Consider the following 13,097-nt stretch of genomic DNA (forward strand, 5'->3'; position numbering starts at 1 on the left):
AAACCAAGCATCTTTTTTGCTTTTCCTCATACGGGCTTAAAAACAGCCTAGGACAAAATGGTCATGGTTGAACTCAGAAAGCGTAGTGCCAGAAGGAAATGGAGATTCAGACAGAATACGTCTTGCAGAAAACCAGGGTAAATGTCTTGTGACAGAAGAACCCTGCAAAGTACAGGAAGGAAGAACGTATTTTAATGCTTGAGACCATTCTGAGGTGACTATGAAAGCAAGAACTATTACAACAAATAATCGTTAATGCACATTCTATGCCTGGTAGTCTTTCATACAGTAATTCCTTTATTACCATTTACATCTCTTAACGCCTAGCACAGTATTCTGAAGGTGCCAAGCGTAAGTTGTATGTAACTGAGTAGACAGAGCACATATTCATATTGCCAGAAGAGCTGCAGAATGTGGAAGAGGGCAAAGTCCTTAAACAGGAAGAGCCAAAATGTGCTAAAAACAATGTCCATTTGCATAATCAGTGGCAAAATATAAGCCCATATTGTTATACAGTAAGAGAATGATTACAATGGCTGCAGTTGCTGTACAGAGGATTCCATAGAGAGAGAATCGTGAGTAATATATAACTTTACTTTCCATTCTTAAATGTCTTTCAAAATAGTCGGTGCTCATCAACTGTGATGTACTGACAGTCCTGGGGTCAGTCTACTGCAAATGAATGGGGACGCTGATATTTTTCCCTTGATAATGAAGACAGGAGTTTGGGTCCAAGATTTGTTGAGAATGCCCACTGTGTTGAATTTGCCAGCAGGGAACCAGTTAGTGAAGCAGTACCAAATAAAAACAGTTGGTTCATTCTTGAGCCATGTCTATAGAAACTGAAATCAATTCAATTGTGCACATGATGAATTCTAAAAGGTTCCGGTTTTGTGTGCAAAGTGGATTTTACCAACACCTTAAAATCCTTTAGAAATGTGCTGCTGCTTAGTGGAAAAAAAAATGCCACCATTTCTTTAACTAGAGGATAAGGTATGTTTGAAAAAATAAAGCATCTTAAGTCTTCATTTTGTAGGCCAACAGTAACAAAGGTCCTGACGTAGCTGGTACAGAAAGGTGAAAACTCATTTACTGCCTGAAAAAATAGAAGAAATGTTACTTCTTCAAAGCAGTGGAGAAATAAAACAGGTAATATTTATGTTCTATATATGCAAGATATCGTTCCTTCTATTATTTAGCCTAATTTTTCAAATGACAAAGAAAAGTTCTCAGATGGACATTATGGATAAGGCACTACATATTCCCAATCATGGAAGGCTACTTTCTGACTCTCAAGAATTAGCCAGATAAAGAGTTGTAGCTAATTAAACCACTTTTTGCCATCCCTTCAGGCCATCTTTCATTTAGAGGTATATACACTATGGCTTTTGAAAGAACTATTGGCTTAATCTGTGATCCAGTGAGTAAAACCATACGTTAACTCCACCATCTTTATTCCCTCTCGTATGTCCATCTGAGTTTTTCAACTGTTTACAAATCTATCCAAAGACATAACTTTTATAATATTCAAAGCTGATGCTCATTTAAGGAAATTTCTATCTTCCATGATTTTTCTAGAACTAGTAATCTGCAAAGAATTTTTCTTTTCTTACAAAGAAATAGTTTTATAAAAAGCAGTAACTTTTTCTTGTAACATCATGTCGAAGCAAAACTAACATACTTGCTGACAAAGACACTCTGAAAGCTTTCACTTATTCGCCTTAACTTAGGCATGTACAGACTGAAAAAATTTGACATTCAGGGCTTGTTTAACACTGATGAAATTTATCGTGTAGTTGTGCTAGAGAATACAGAAAAAAAATTATAACTACCACTTTTTGAAAAGTATGCTTTCCCACTAGAACAAGTTTTTTGCAGTAATTTATTAAATTGTCACATGAATATCTTTGTCTAATCATAACTTATTTTTTACAGTTTTAATGATAGGTCTTAAGGTGATGCAATATGTCCTCTATTTTAATGCGAATGTATGTAGACAAAGTTAATGGCTGAAATGATCAGAACAAGATTCAGCTGCTTCCCTAGACACAGGCTGTGACTCTCACAGAAAAATATTGGACAGAAAATTCCACTGTACTTTTTTTTTTTTTTTTTAGCAATCAATTTGACTGATTCACATTTTAAAAATGAATAGTTCTGCACTGTTATAATGTTCTGGAATGTCTCCAGAAGATAGAATGAATGCTAAAGAGTCCCTGACTATTGGGAACTCATAAAATTTTATTAGGGATTAACTGTGATAATCCATGAAAACTGTTTAGCAAGATTTAGCAAGAAACTGTTTACAAAGATTATTCTTGGTGCAAAGTAAAAACTCCACAGTTATGGATAGCAACTCCAGAATTTCTATATAAAGACATCTTCGGGTCAACAGCCTGATTTGAAGTTGTGACTTTCCAAGTAAGCATATTGCTTTTACTGAGGTTGTATTTTGTTGTTCTGAAGAGCTTGGGGAGAGAGGCTGGTGGAAATATTTGGGGAAGTGGAAGAAACATTGGGGGAAATGGAAAATTCTCCCTTAGAGACCATACCAATGCCACCCATGAAGATTAAAGGCTTCCATTAGGGAAGATAGGATCAGGCTTTCATTCCTGTTTATGAACAAGGGGGCATGGGCTCTAATACCTAAAACACAGAGGTCTGGATTACTTCTACAATTTTTCTAAAACTTGAATCTTGCCCACATTTAAGAGATTTTTCCTTTAAACTGAGTAATTTAGTTTTGCTGTGTTGAACACGATTTTTTTCATATTCTCTTGTACTGTGATATTCAAAGTCAAATCACACAATCTAATCATACACTGGGGCTTCCACAGTAAACATTTGGGGTGTACACCCTAATTATAGACCAGCATGGCCTGCATGTCTATACGCAGCAATTCTGTTTTTATATTAACACGTTTTGTTCATTTTACTTCAGTGTTTTTCTAACAGCATATTTTTCTTTTATCTCTAGTGTTTTGTACGAGTTTTTAGTTTTTACTAATTTCTAGCTTAAGTTTTTTTTTTCTCCTTAAGAAGTTCAATCTTGCATAATCTTCTCTAGGCAATGATATATTAATTACTTTTGATTTTTTTTATAATCAGTGAGAATCAAGAAATGGAGAGTCAGAATAAAGCTATATTCATACAAACTTTTCAAAGGTGGTAATTTCACCTTTTATTTCATTCCTCCCAGAACTCAAGATGCAATGTAGTAATCTGCTTGCTATTCACAGGCCACATTTACTTGTCCAGTCTTCATTTTTGTTTTAATTTAGACATCCCAAAACTTGGAGGGTATATTAAAAATGATAGTAGGCTAGACAAGTCTAGAAATGGTCACAGCCTAATTTATAACCCCTCTTTAGTAAAATGAAAACTAATATTACTGAAGCACCAAATAAATTTCTTGGTATACTTACCTATTTTACTCTCTTTGATCTGCATGCACAGTATGAAATCATAAAAGCAACAAACATCACCACACCAACACTGAGTAAGATAATTTCTACCAGGCCAAGGAGGTTTATTTTTCCAGTCACTTGTTTTCTGAACATTTCTGCCTTCTTATCACCAATGGTACCAGTCTGTAATCAGATTAATAATTAACATTATAGGAGTAGATCAGAGCAAAATACTTGAAACCTTCCACTTATTACTCTTTTCTCCAAACACTTGCATAGGTGTTAGCCATCTGTATCTTTAAGACAAGCCAATAGAATTCACCTTGCACGTCAAGGGCAGCAATAAATGCCAAGGTAGAGTACTTAGAGTGAAATATAATTCCCTTCCCTTTGAATATGTTATATAGTGCTTTTGAACATACTAAGCTTCATTGATCTTCAAAATGGCCTTACTAACATATTCCACAATTTTCCAATAGATGTTTCCTACTGACAGATGAAGTGGCAAAGGTCAACAGTTCCGATCCCTCTCAAGTTTTATGTTCTGCATTTCCTAATTCCAGGGCTAATTAATTCCATGGTTTACACTACAAATATCTCATCAGGCAATAGGACAGACGGCCTGTACCTACTCTAGCCAGATTTTTACAAGCTTGGTTGACTTTATTAACACTGTAATATTCGCCGAGTCTTGAGTTATTTGGAGTTACATGTACATATGACTTCTAAAACAAGCACTATGGCAAGAAAAAGTGCTTGAAAGATAAATTTTGAAAATAAATAAATGATAGAAAGTGCTTTGACTTTCTAAAAGAAAAACACTGAAAACTAACACAAACTTGGTATTTCTGTGTGGTTGGGTTTTCTCAAATAGATAGAATATATATACTCATCTATATGGATAAGAAAACATACACAATTTCAAATACTATACATACATTTTCAGTTTTGAGACACCAAAAACTTTTTTTATATATGCATGGAAGTTTACTGCTCTTAATGACAGAGATTAAAAAAATACTAACCTCATTAAGCCAAAGAACAGGCACAATATAGTTTCGCTTCAGATTCTTTAATGCGCTGTAACACATACATAAAAAGTAATTATGAAAACACATTACTATATTACACATATATGACATAAATTTCAATAAGAACTAGTGTAAATATATGTTCAGAAATTAGCTGCTTTTGCAACTTGGTTAAGTTCCTTGATTTTTTTTCCCCTGCAATAAATCATTTAAATGTTAATATAACTGTTTCTCAGACAGCTTTCAGTCTTAAAAAACTTTCTAATACCTATTTCTAATTAGACTGACTTTTTCTAAGCACAGATTTTCCCTCTCCTCAATGGGAAAGTGAAATAGGAATTCCAAAAACTGGTCATAGAAATATTTGGTCACAAAATGAGAGATACAACCAAACACTCAAAACATTCCAAAATATGTGGGCGCCTGGGTGGCTCAGTTGGTTAAGCCACTGCCTTTGGCTCAGGTCATGATCCCGGGGTCCTGGGATCGGGTCCCGCATCGGGCTCTCTGCTCAGCAGGGAGCCTGCTTCTCCCCCTCCCCTCTCTGCCTACTTCTGATCTGTCTGTCAAATAAATAAATAAAATCTTAAAAAAAAAATTCCAAAATATGTATAGTTATCATTTCAATAAACACTGGATAGAATTCTAAATTACAAATGAAAATCATCATACACATTTAATAATGATTATTTAATGACAAGCCAAAGAGAAGTTGAAAATTTGTATTCTTTCCACTTACTTTAATAGACTAACTCACATTTTTACAAGAAAATACTAAAAATCAGGTAACCATAAACTTGTTCAAGAAACTCACTCAATTTTTCTTGCTGGCTTGACCAATATGTTGACTTGCAGCCGTTTTGCAAATCGTAAAGTGAATCCAGTTATCTAAAAAGAGAACAAACTGGTTATTAACTTTTAAAAAATCCCCAATTTTTATTGTTATATGGAAATTAAGATGAAATTCTACTACTTGAAACTTGTGACATTAATTTTGACATATTAAGAAATTACATATTAAATTACATATTACATTACATATTACAAGAATCACATGTGTACATGCAGGTAAGCATGGGCATGCCTGTGCAAGCACACACAACTTCCTCGCCCAGATGTCAAGGTTTTAGTTAGATGTGTGGTATCTACCAAAAATGGTTTTGGGTAATTAACAAAATACTGCAGTGCTGAGCTGATCATATAGATTCCTGAACTCTGCATCATCAAATGTGTATTTACTCAGAATCAATGTATCATCAGTTTCATTATGATACTACCTTTCTCATTATTCAAACTGACACATGACCACTAAAATTTTGATATTTAACTTTTTATTGATTTTTCTTCACACTAACTATAATGGATCTTGCCCCCAATTCACATATATCCATAAAAATCTCTTTTAATTCCTCATAATACACAGTATTTCCTTAGGCAAGCAATATTTACAGTTACAAATTATTTTTTTAAGGATTTATTTTAGAGAAAAAGAGAGGGTATGGGAGGGGTAGGGGCAGAGAATCTTCAAGCAGACTCTCCACTGAGCACGGAGGCAGGTTTGATCTCAGGACCCATGAGATTATAACCTGAGCCAAAACCAAGTCGGAGGCTTAACTGACTGAGCCACCCACGTGTCCCATAAATTGCTGTTTTATGCTTATCTAATATTTACTGTTTTAAGCCAATTAGAAACTTTCTCATCGATATTCCTGACTTATGAAGCACTGAAAAGGCCTATAAAGTTCTATACGCTGAAAAACTAAATTTTAATGACTTTGACATTTTATAAGCAACAATAGAAAGAAATCAATGTAATTTTCACTGAAATGAAAATAGTAATTTATCAAGATTGTGATTCAATAAACGTGATTAACAAGAAGGAGAGAATTTATTTTTTCTCTCAGTTTAATGAAACAAATCAGATCAATAATATATTTGCTTACAGGTTCAACATCTAAGTATGTGCTATGTTCATCTTCATTTGGACTTAAGCCTTCAATAGGTTCTCCAATATCAGGACTCGCATGTAGAAAATGAGGAAGTGAAATGTATACAGGCTTTCCTGAAAACAAATTTTAAGAAACAATTGGGGATAAATCATTTCCCTCATTTCACATACCACTCAGAAAATATTTCCTTAAAAATAAAACTTTTTCAATAAAAGAAGGCATAGCTGGACTTAAACACTGACTGGGGAATAAAGGCAGGGAGGAAATGATATGACCTGATCACTACTGGACGGAAATAAAATACAAATCTCTTCATCATCCTAGGCAGTTAATGTCTAATGTGTACTGTTCTTTCTTAGGTGTTAATTTTCAGTGTGTTAAGTTCAGCTGCTGAGCACAAAATTTCAAGCATTATGTTCATGTTTCAGGCAGTGATATATCTGTGAACTGAGAATGAATTTAAGAGGTTTTCTTTCTTCATTCACATTAATCCCAATAGGAAGGAGGTAAGCTAAATAAGACAGACTCCAAATTGCATTTAAGTCGATTCTTGCTTCAAAGACATCCTGAAAACGTATTTTTATTAGCCAATTTCTTGGGAAGAAAAAGCTAGAAAAATGGAAGATGGATTAAGTTGGGATGCTCAGAGTAGTCTAGGAATTATTTTTATCTTATCAGCTATCTGAAAAGACATAGGAATGGTTATAAACCAATATCCAATCAGTACTTAATATCAAAAATATACAATGAATTTATAGGAAAAAAACCCCACAAAAACCACCATGTAACCCATTTAAAAAAATGGGCTAAGTACCTAAATAGGTATTTTCCAAAGCAGCAGAGAAAATAATAATACCACCCAATAATAACTAAGTGGGACCTGAAAAACAAAACAAAATCAAAACAACACTTTTCTACCACCACACTTAATTCCCGGCCTTATTGCTTTCTTGCTTTGATTTTAAATTTTTGGTGGAAAGGGATCTTGAATAAAGGTTGCATTTTAAAGAATACTGCAAGTTGTATCATGGACTGTGCTACTGAGAACATTTACTCACCTTCTTTGCATTTGCCAATGTCTAGCACACCATATGATGTACAGTTTTTTGAGATAACTTTTTCTGTGCAGAAACAATGGTTATCTGGATTCTGAACTGGAGATGCAAAGGCCATTGGTGGAAGAACAAATCTATAGACAGGAATTCCTTTCAGATTAACTTCAGCTCCAAACACAGCGTAGATTGACCTAAACACAGATAAGAAAGAGCTTTATTTGAGGAAACGGAACTACATTCTGGAGATCTTTTTTTTCTTTTATTTTTAGATTTCTATTCTTGCTTTAATTTAGAAAAACTATATTGGATACTCTTGTTAGAATTTTAAATTCTCACTTACTTCACAGGAAAAAAATTCTTGGGAAACTGCAAGGCATACCAAGACATACTACCTGAGTATGAACTATTTTTACCTTTATGCTCAAAAGTTTCCAAGAGCAATTTTTGCTGTGAACTACCATGGGAATTAATATGGAAGACTTTGCTCACAGTTAATTTCCTCTATAGAGTAAACATTCATCTGACTTCCCTCAAATCTTTTATTTGTGCCCAGGTTAAATGAAATACAATGAAAATTTCTTTCTTTCAAAACTCAGTCCTGGAGAGGAAGACCAAGTACTCACTGCGGCGTTTGCATGTGAGTTCTTGATATACATATCTTCTTATTTACTAAGTGACCGCTTCAGGTACGGAGTACTCACCAACACCAAGGCAATGTGCTGGGACTCAATACATATTCGAATCCCCACGTAACCCTACATAAAGGAACACTGCTCTCTTCAATTTCACAGGTAAGGAAAATATTGAGATATTTCAAAGGTTTGCCCATCATCTAGTCTTTAGGAACAGGGCTAGGACTCAACTGGCCTAGGCTCCAGTGCTTTGGTGATATCTGCTGCGAGCCACCAATTTTAAGAGGCTGGAGTAGTAGAGCACATGACCATTGTTCTGTGTTAATGGCATCCCCTTCTCCAGACATCATTAGAGAGATGGGCATGACCTTCTAGATGGGACTGTTATTGAATATAGTGTAGTCAATAAATAAACAAATAAGGAAAAAATAGGTCTTAAAAATTGAAAAAAAGTAATTTGTACGATGTATATGATCCATCTGCAACCGTCAATTTTTATAAAAGTTATTAAGCACATGAATATTTGTTTATTCTGAATAAAGCAGGAAAAAATTTCCCTATGTGTACTTTTTTCCCTCAGATAATATCATTATTAAGTGTGAGCTTGAGATGTGTGTTTTGTCACTTGGGGAAAGACGTTCTGACTCCCAGAACTGCATCGTTGTCTTTGTCTTACCTGCAAATGTCAGAGGAAAAGAAACGCAATACTCGCGTCTTCTCAACAAAAGGTGGAAATGAGGCTGCATCTGTTTAAAAATCAAGCCAGTGAAAAGGGGTTAGATGTAACGTGTATTCTAGAAAAATCCTGTGATCTCTATGCCAGTATGATCAATAGAAAATTTAAGGCAACCTGTAGATGTAATTTTTAAATTCTTTGGTAGCCACATTTTTTTAGCAAGGAAAAAGAAACGGGTATATTTGATTTAACCCAACATATCTCAAATGCCATCATTTCAGCATATAATTGATACAAAAATTAACAAAATACAATGTGTATATTTACAGCACATTTCAATTCATAATTCCATTAAGCCCATTTCTTAATTCCTTTCCTTAATATCAACATGTGCTTAGCAGTTACCCTGTTCAATAAGAATAACTATATTATTATATATTATATTAAAGAATAACTATATATATTCTTTGGTGTTTAATTTCATATTAAATCTTCCCGCTCCTTAAAAATAAATGAAAGTTTACGAAAATAATGGCAAAATCACATGTTAAAATGTGATTGTGTTTGTTTTTGAAATCCCTCACCCCATCAGTAGGTGGCATTTTTCTTACTATGAAGTTCCCTTAGAACCTCTGTTAGATTTATGTTGTTCTTACTTTAGGGAGTGATACACTAGTCTGTCCTAATGGCTGATTAATATTTTTAAAAAATCATTTATTAAAATTCACTAGCCAAAATTTCTTCCACACCAAAATTTCTTCCATACCTATCACACACATGATATATGAAGAAATAACTGGGTAACTCCTGCATTTGCTTCTCCAGTTAGTTTCACTGAAATGAGCCATACCACTGAATGTGTTTGTTGAAAACAGGAAGACCCCTCCTTCAATTATGCATTCTGGGTTCTTTTTCTGGTTAAATGCCTCAGCCTTGTGATCTTGTTACATTTCACTTATGCTCTTGTAGTAAGTGAAATATAATACAAGATCTCAGTGAACTTGATTCTGGCATTGAGAGAACTGGATCTTCAAGGATGGCTGGAACTCTCCAGATAGGTCACTCAATGGACATTGTCTACAAATGCCTTCTCAACACTGTGACCATTAAAGGAAAAGGAAAAAGCTCCAGGAAACAGAGGGTTTCAGATGGGGGGGGTGGGCGGATGGGTTATCCTGGTGATGGGTATTAAGGAGGGCACGTATGGCAAGGAGCACTGTGTGTTGTACGCAAACAATGAATCATGGAACACTACATCAAAAACGAATGATATACTGTACGGTGACTAACATAACGAAAAATAATTTAAAAAGCTCCAAGACTCATCATCTGAAATATCATTGAAGGTTATGTCACAATTATTCTTAATTACCAGGGAAATAACTTACAAGATTGCTGGCTTTTTTTAAAGTTCAGATGTTTATCAATATTTTCATTTTATGTCTCTTCTTACTGGAGAAGATAGAGGAGGCACTTTTAAATCATAACCTTTTCTGTTTCGTCAGTCTCTTTTCCCAGTGTTATAAACCAAGAATCTCTCACAGAGATCACATCAGAGTCCCCTGCCCTGTCCAATCTACCTCTGATCCTAGTTTGTTTTCCTTCTATTTTCTTCTTAGATACCTTTAACTTTATGCTTGATGCTCATATATTTATCTTTTTTTGTGATTAATGAATCCTTTACCTCTCCTTTTAAAACTTACATTTGGACAGAATTTAATAGTCCCCCCCCCCTTAAACCCATACAGAATCCTTTAGTATTCAGGAGCAGTACAATGTATTTCTCTGTATCTAAGGTCTGAAGTATTATGCTTCTGTAATTACGGAAGTGAGTAGCATTAGAACACTTGACAATTTACTTGCAGAAATGCTTTACTTAGGGCTTTCTTGAAATTCGGTACAAAGCAAACTCAACAAGGTTTTTGCTGTTCTTTTTCTATAAGACAGTGGCAACAAAATTAAACAGATATGCGAAACCCAACAGTACCTTTGGAAAAGTAAATATTCCCTGTGTTTCCTTTTTATTCCGTACCCTTTACATAACTTTGTATTTAACTGTCTTCATCTTTATTATATTTTTTTCCTACAGGGTACGGCCTCAACAACTTTGGAAAACCTCATGCTTCTGTCTCGGCTTCTGCATTGCTGAGAGCTCTCCTCATCTCAGGTTTTAATTACCTCATGGTATTCCATTCCCATTTGCTTTTTAAAACCTTAATTCTTTAACTAATATGTCCACCTGCACTTTGCCTTTGCTTTTCTTCGAGGAGCGTAAGCAGCCAGATGTAACCCTGCTGTAAAATCTAAGCTCATACTACTTTTCCCCACTTCTAATTTAGAATGTTCATTTTGCACATGTTCTTCACTGAGCGTAGACCTCTAGCCTTAAGTTTTTTTTCTTTCTTTTTTTTCTTTCACTCTGATCACTTTATTCAAAAGAGATGGCTGTCTTGAAACTTCACGGGTTCTACCTCAGCTTGAAATCCCACTGTGAAATGTTTTACCTTTTGTAATTATCTTTATTTTAAAAATTCTGTCCATTTGAAATTATCTGTACATTACTTAGAGTTACTATTCACACATTTTATAAGTTTTTTTTTTTTTTTAACCCTTTACTTCTTTGCCAGGAAGGTGGCTCATGAAGTTGAGCTTTTATATAACAAATGTTTCCCTAGTCTTGCAGGAAAGGCTAGTCCTCGGGGATAATCCTCCCAAATCCCATCACATTAGACAGACATTTACTAAGCCTGTGTAACAATAGAGACTGAATGTTGTTGCAGGGCTCTAGAGATAGGTAAATGCATACCCTTAACTTTCAGAACACTGTAGGTACAGGGGTGGACTTTGTGCAATAGAGGGAGGCAGGTTCATTTTGAGTATTACCATGAAACAAATGCCCTTACCTGTACCATTAATCATGTCACAGTAACTTGGCCAATAGGAGAGATTCCTGAGGAATAAAAAGAAAGGAAATCAACAAACATTCTCTCTTTAGAGCAACTTTCTCACATTACTTTATCTATTATGATTCTGTACTTCTGCTAAAATAATAAAGATTAGATGTGACGAAAGCCAAGTTGAAGAATTGTTCTAAACCACTGAGCCCATGTTTTGTTTGAAGGATCCATTAAGTGGCCAGATTATATATTAAAAATTGCCAAATGTTAATTCAAAACAACTTAGAGAATATTCTGAAGAAAGAAAATGGAGAAACACATCTGAAATTTAGATCTCTATCTAGGGGAGAATTTTTATTCCCCATTGGGAGAAATGGACGAATTGGTAGTATTTTAAGTGTTGAAAATAAATAGGGGAAAAAGAATAAGTGGTTAACTGATGTAAGCTCAGTCTGAGGGAGAAGAGGGGTGTGGGGAAAAGGAAAGAAAAGCAGATGTTGAAGAAAGAGAAGAGACTGGAAACCTGTAGATCATTAATTTATACTTTTCTCCCTTTTAATGCTTGCAGAAGCTGGCATTCAAGTAGGACAGAGCTAATTCCTACCCTGGTGTCTACGTAAGATATATATCTATATATCTATATATCTGGAAGCAATACAAACAATAGTAGTAATAGTTTCTCTGTATCTTCAGCCACTTTTTGGTGATGGAAAACCTTTTTCCCACTGTTAACGTATCATCCAGTGACATGTCAAGGCAAGCTGTTGCTTCTTTTTTAAGCAGAATAAGAGGACAATCATGCTCAGTCTTGCCAGGGTCAGTAAAATTGATCTTGTCATAATCTCAAAATGCTGTGGAATTCTCTCTAATTAGAAGCACTTAGCACCTCTCCTCAAAATGTCTCTGTAATATTGAAATGGCAGAAATGCTCATGTTCCCCAATATACAGTGATGCTATTTCCCCCAACATAAGCATTTAGAAGTGTTTTTCTTCCACTAGACTTTTCTATAGAAAGATGTACTACCTTAGTGAATATTTAATGGCTGTATGCAATTTTTTAGATAGGCACTCAGTGTGAGGCAGTGGTTACTTAAATTAATAAAAACATTTCATCTCTTTCAATTCTGACTGCTGTATTCTTTACCAGGAAATAACTGAGCTAAAGCACCTTTATTAACCTTGATTAGAAAAAGACTCTCTTCCCTGACACTTACTGAGAATCTTCCTATTTTTTACACATAGAATAAATTATGTATACTCCAGATGAACAGTCAGGAGCTAGAGGGGAAAAAAAAGCAAATCATGACTATATGAATTTATCTCATTCTATTACTACTTCAAAGGAGGCACGGTCTTTATTTTCAAGTTTAATGCCCATTTTAGAACTGTATTTGAAATACTAATTCCGTTTTTGCACTGATAAAGGCTTAAAAATGCTGATTTGCCAAT

The 13,097-nt window shown here is 34.6% G+C and overlaps 1 protein-coding gene across 3 annotated transcripts in view; it reads right to left on the minus strand.

Annotated features, from left to right (window-relative positions):
- Positions 1-274: 274 nt before the first annotated feature.
- CD36 (CD36 molecule) overlaps positions 275-13,097 on the minus strand; it is a 44,588-nt gene continuing 31,765 nt past the window's right edge. For all 3 annotated transcript variants that reach the window (XM_046020393.1, XM_046020390.1, XM_046020391.1), the window contains 8 exons: positions 11,654-11,700; positions 8,751-8,820; positions 7,446-7,633; positions 6,382-6,500; positions 5,253-5,326; positions 4,433-4,487; positions 3,426-3,590; positions 275-1,096 (listed from right to left, as the gene is read on the minus strand). In XM_046020393.1, the coding sequence (XP_045876349.1) occupies positions 3,426-3,590; positions 4,433-4,487; positions 5,253-5,326; positions 6,382-6,500; positions 7,446-7,633; positions 8,751-8,820; positions 11,654-11,700 (718 nt within the window). In that variant the 3' untranslated portion in view covers positions 275-1,096. The remainder of the gene's footprint in view (positions 1,097-3,425; positions 3,591-4,432; positions 4,488-5,252; positions 5,327-6,381; positions 6,501-7,445; positions 7,634-8,750; positions 8,821-11,653; positions 11,701-13,097) is intronic.

This window comes from Meles meles, chromosome 10 (genome assembly GCF_922984935.1).
Source record: "Meles meles chromosome 10, mMelMel3.1 paternal haplotype, whole genome shotgun sequence".
Taxonomy (NCBI): Eukaryota; Metazoa; Chordata; class Mammalia; order Carnivora; family Mustelidae; genus Meles; species Meles meles.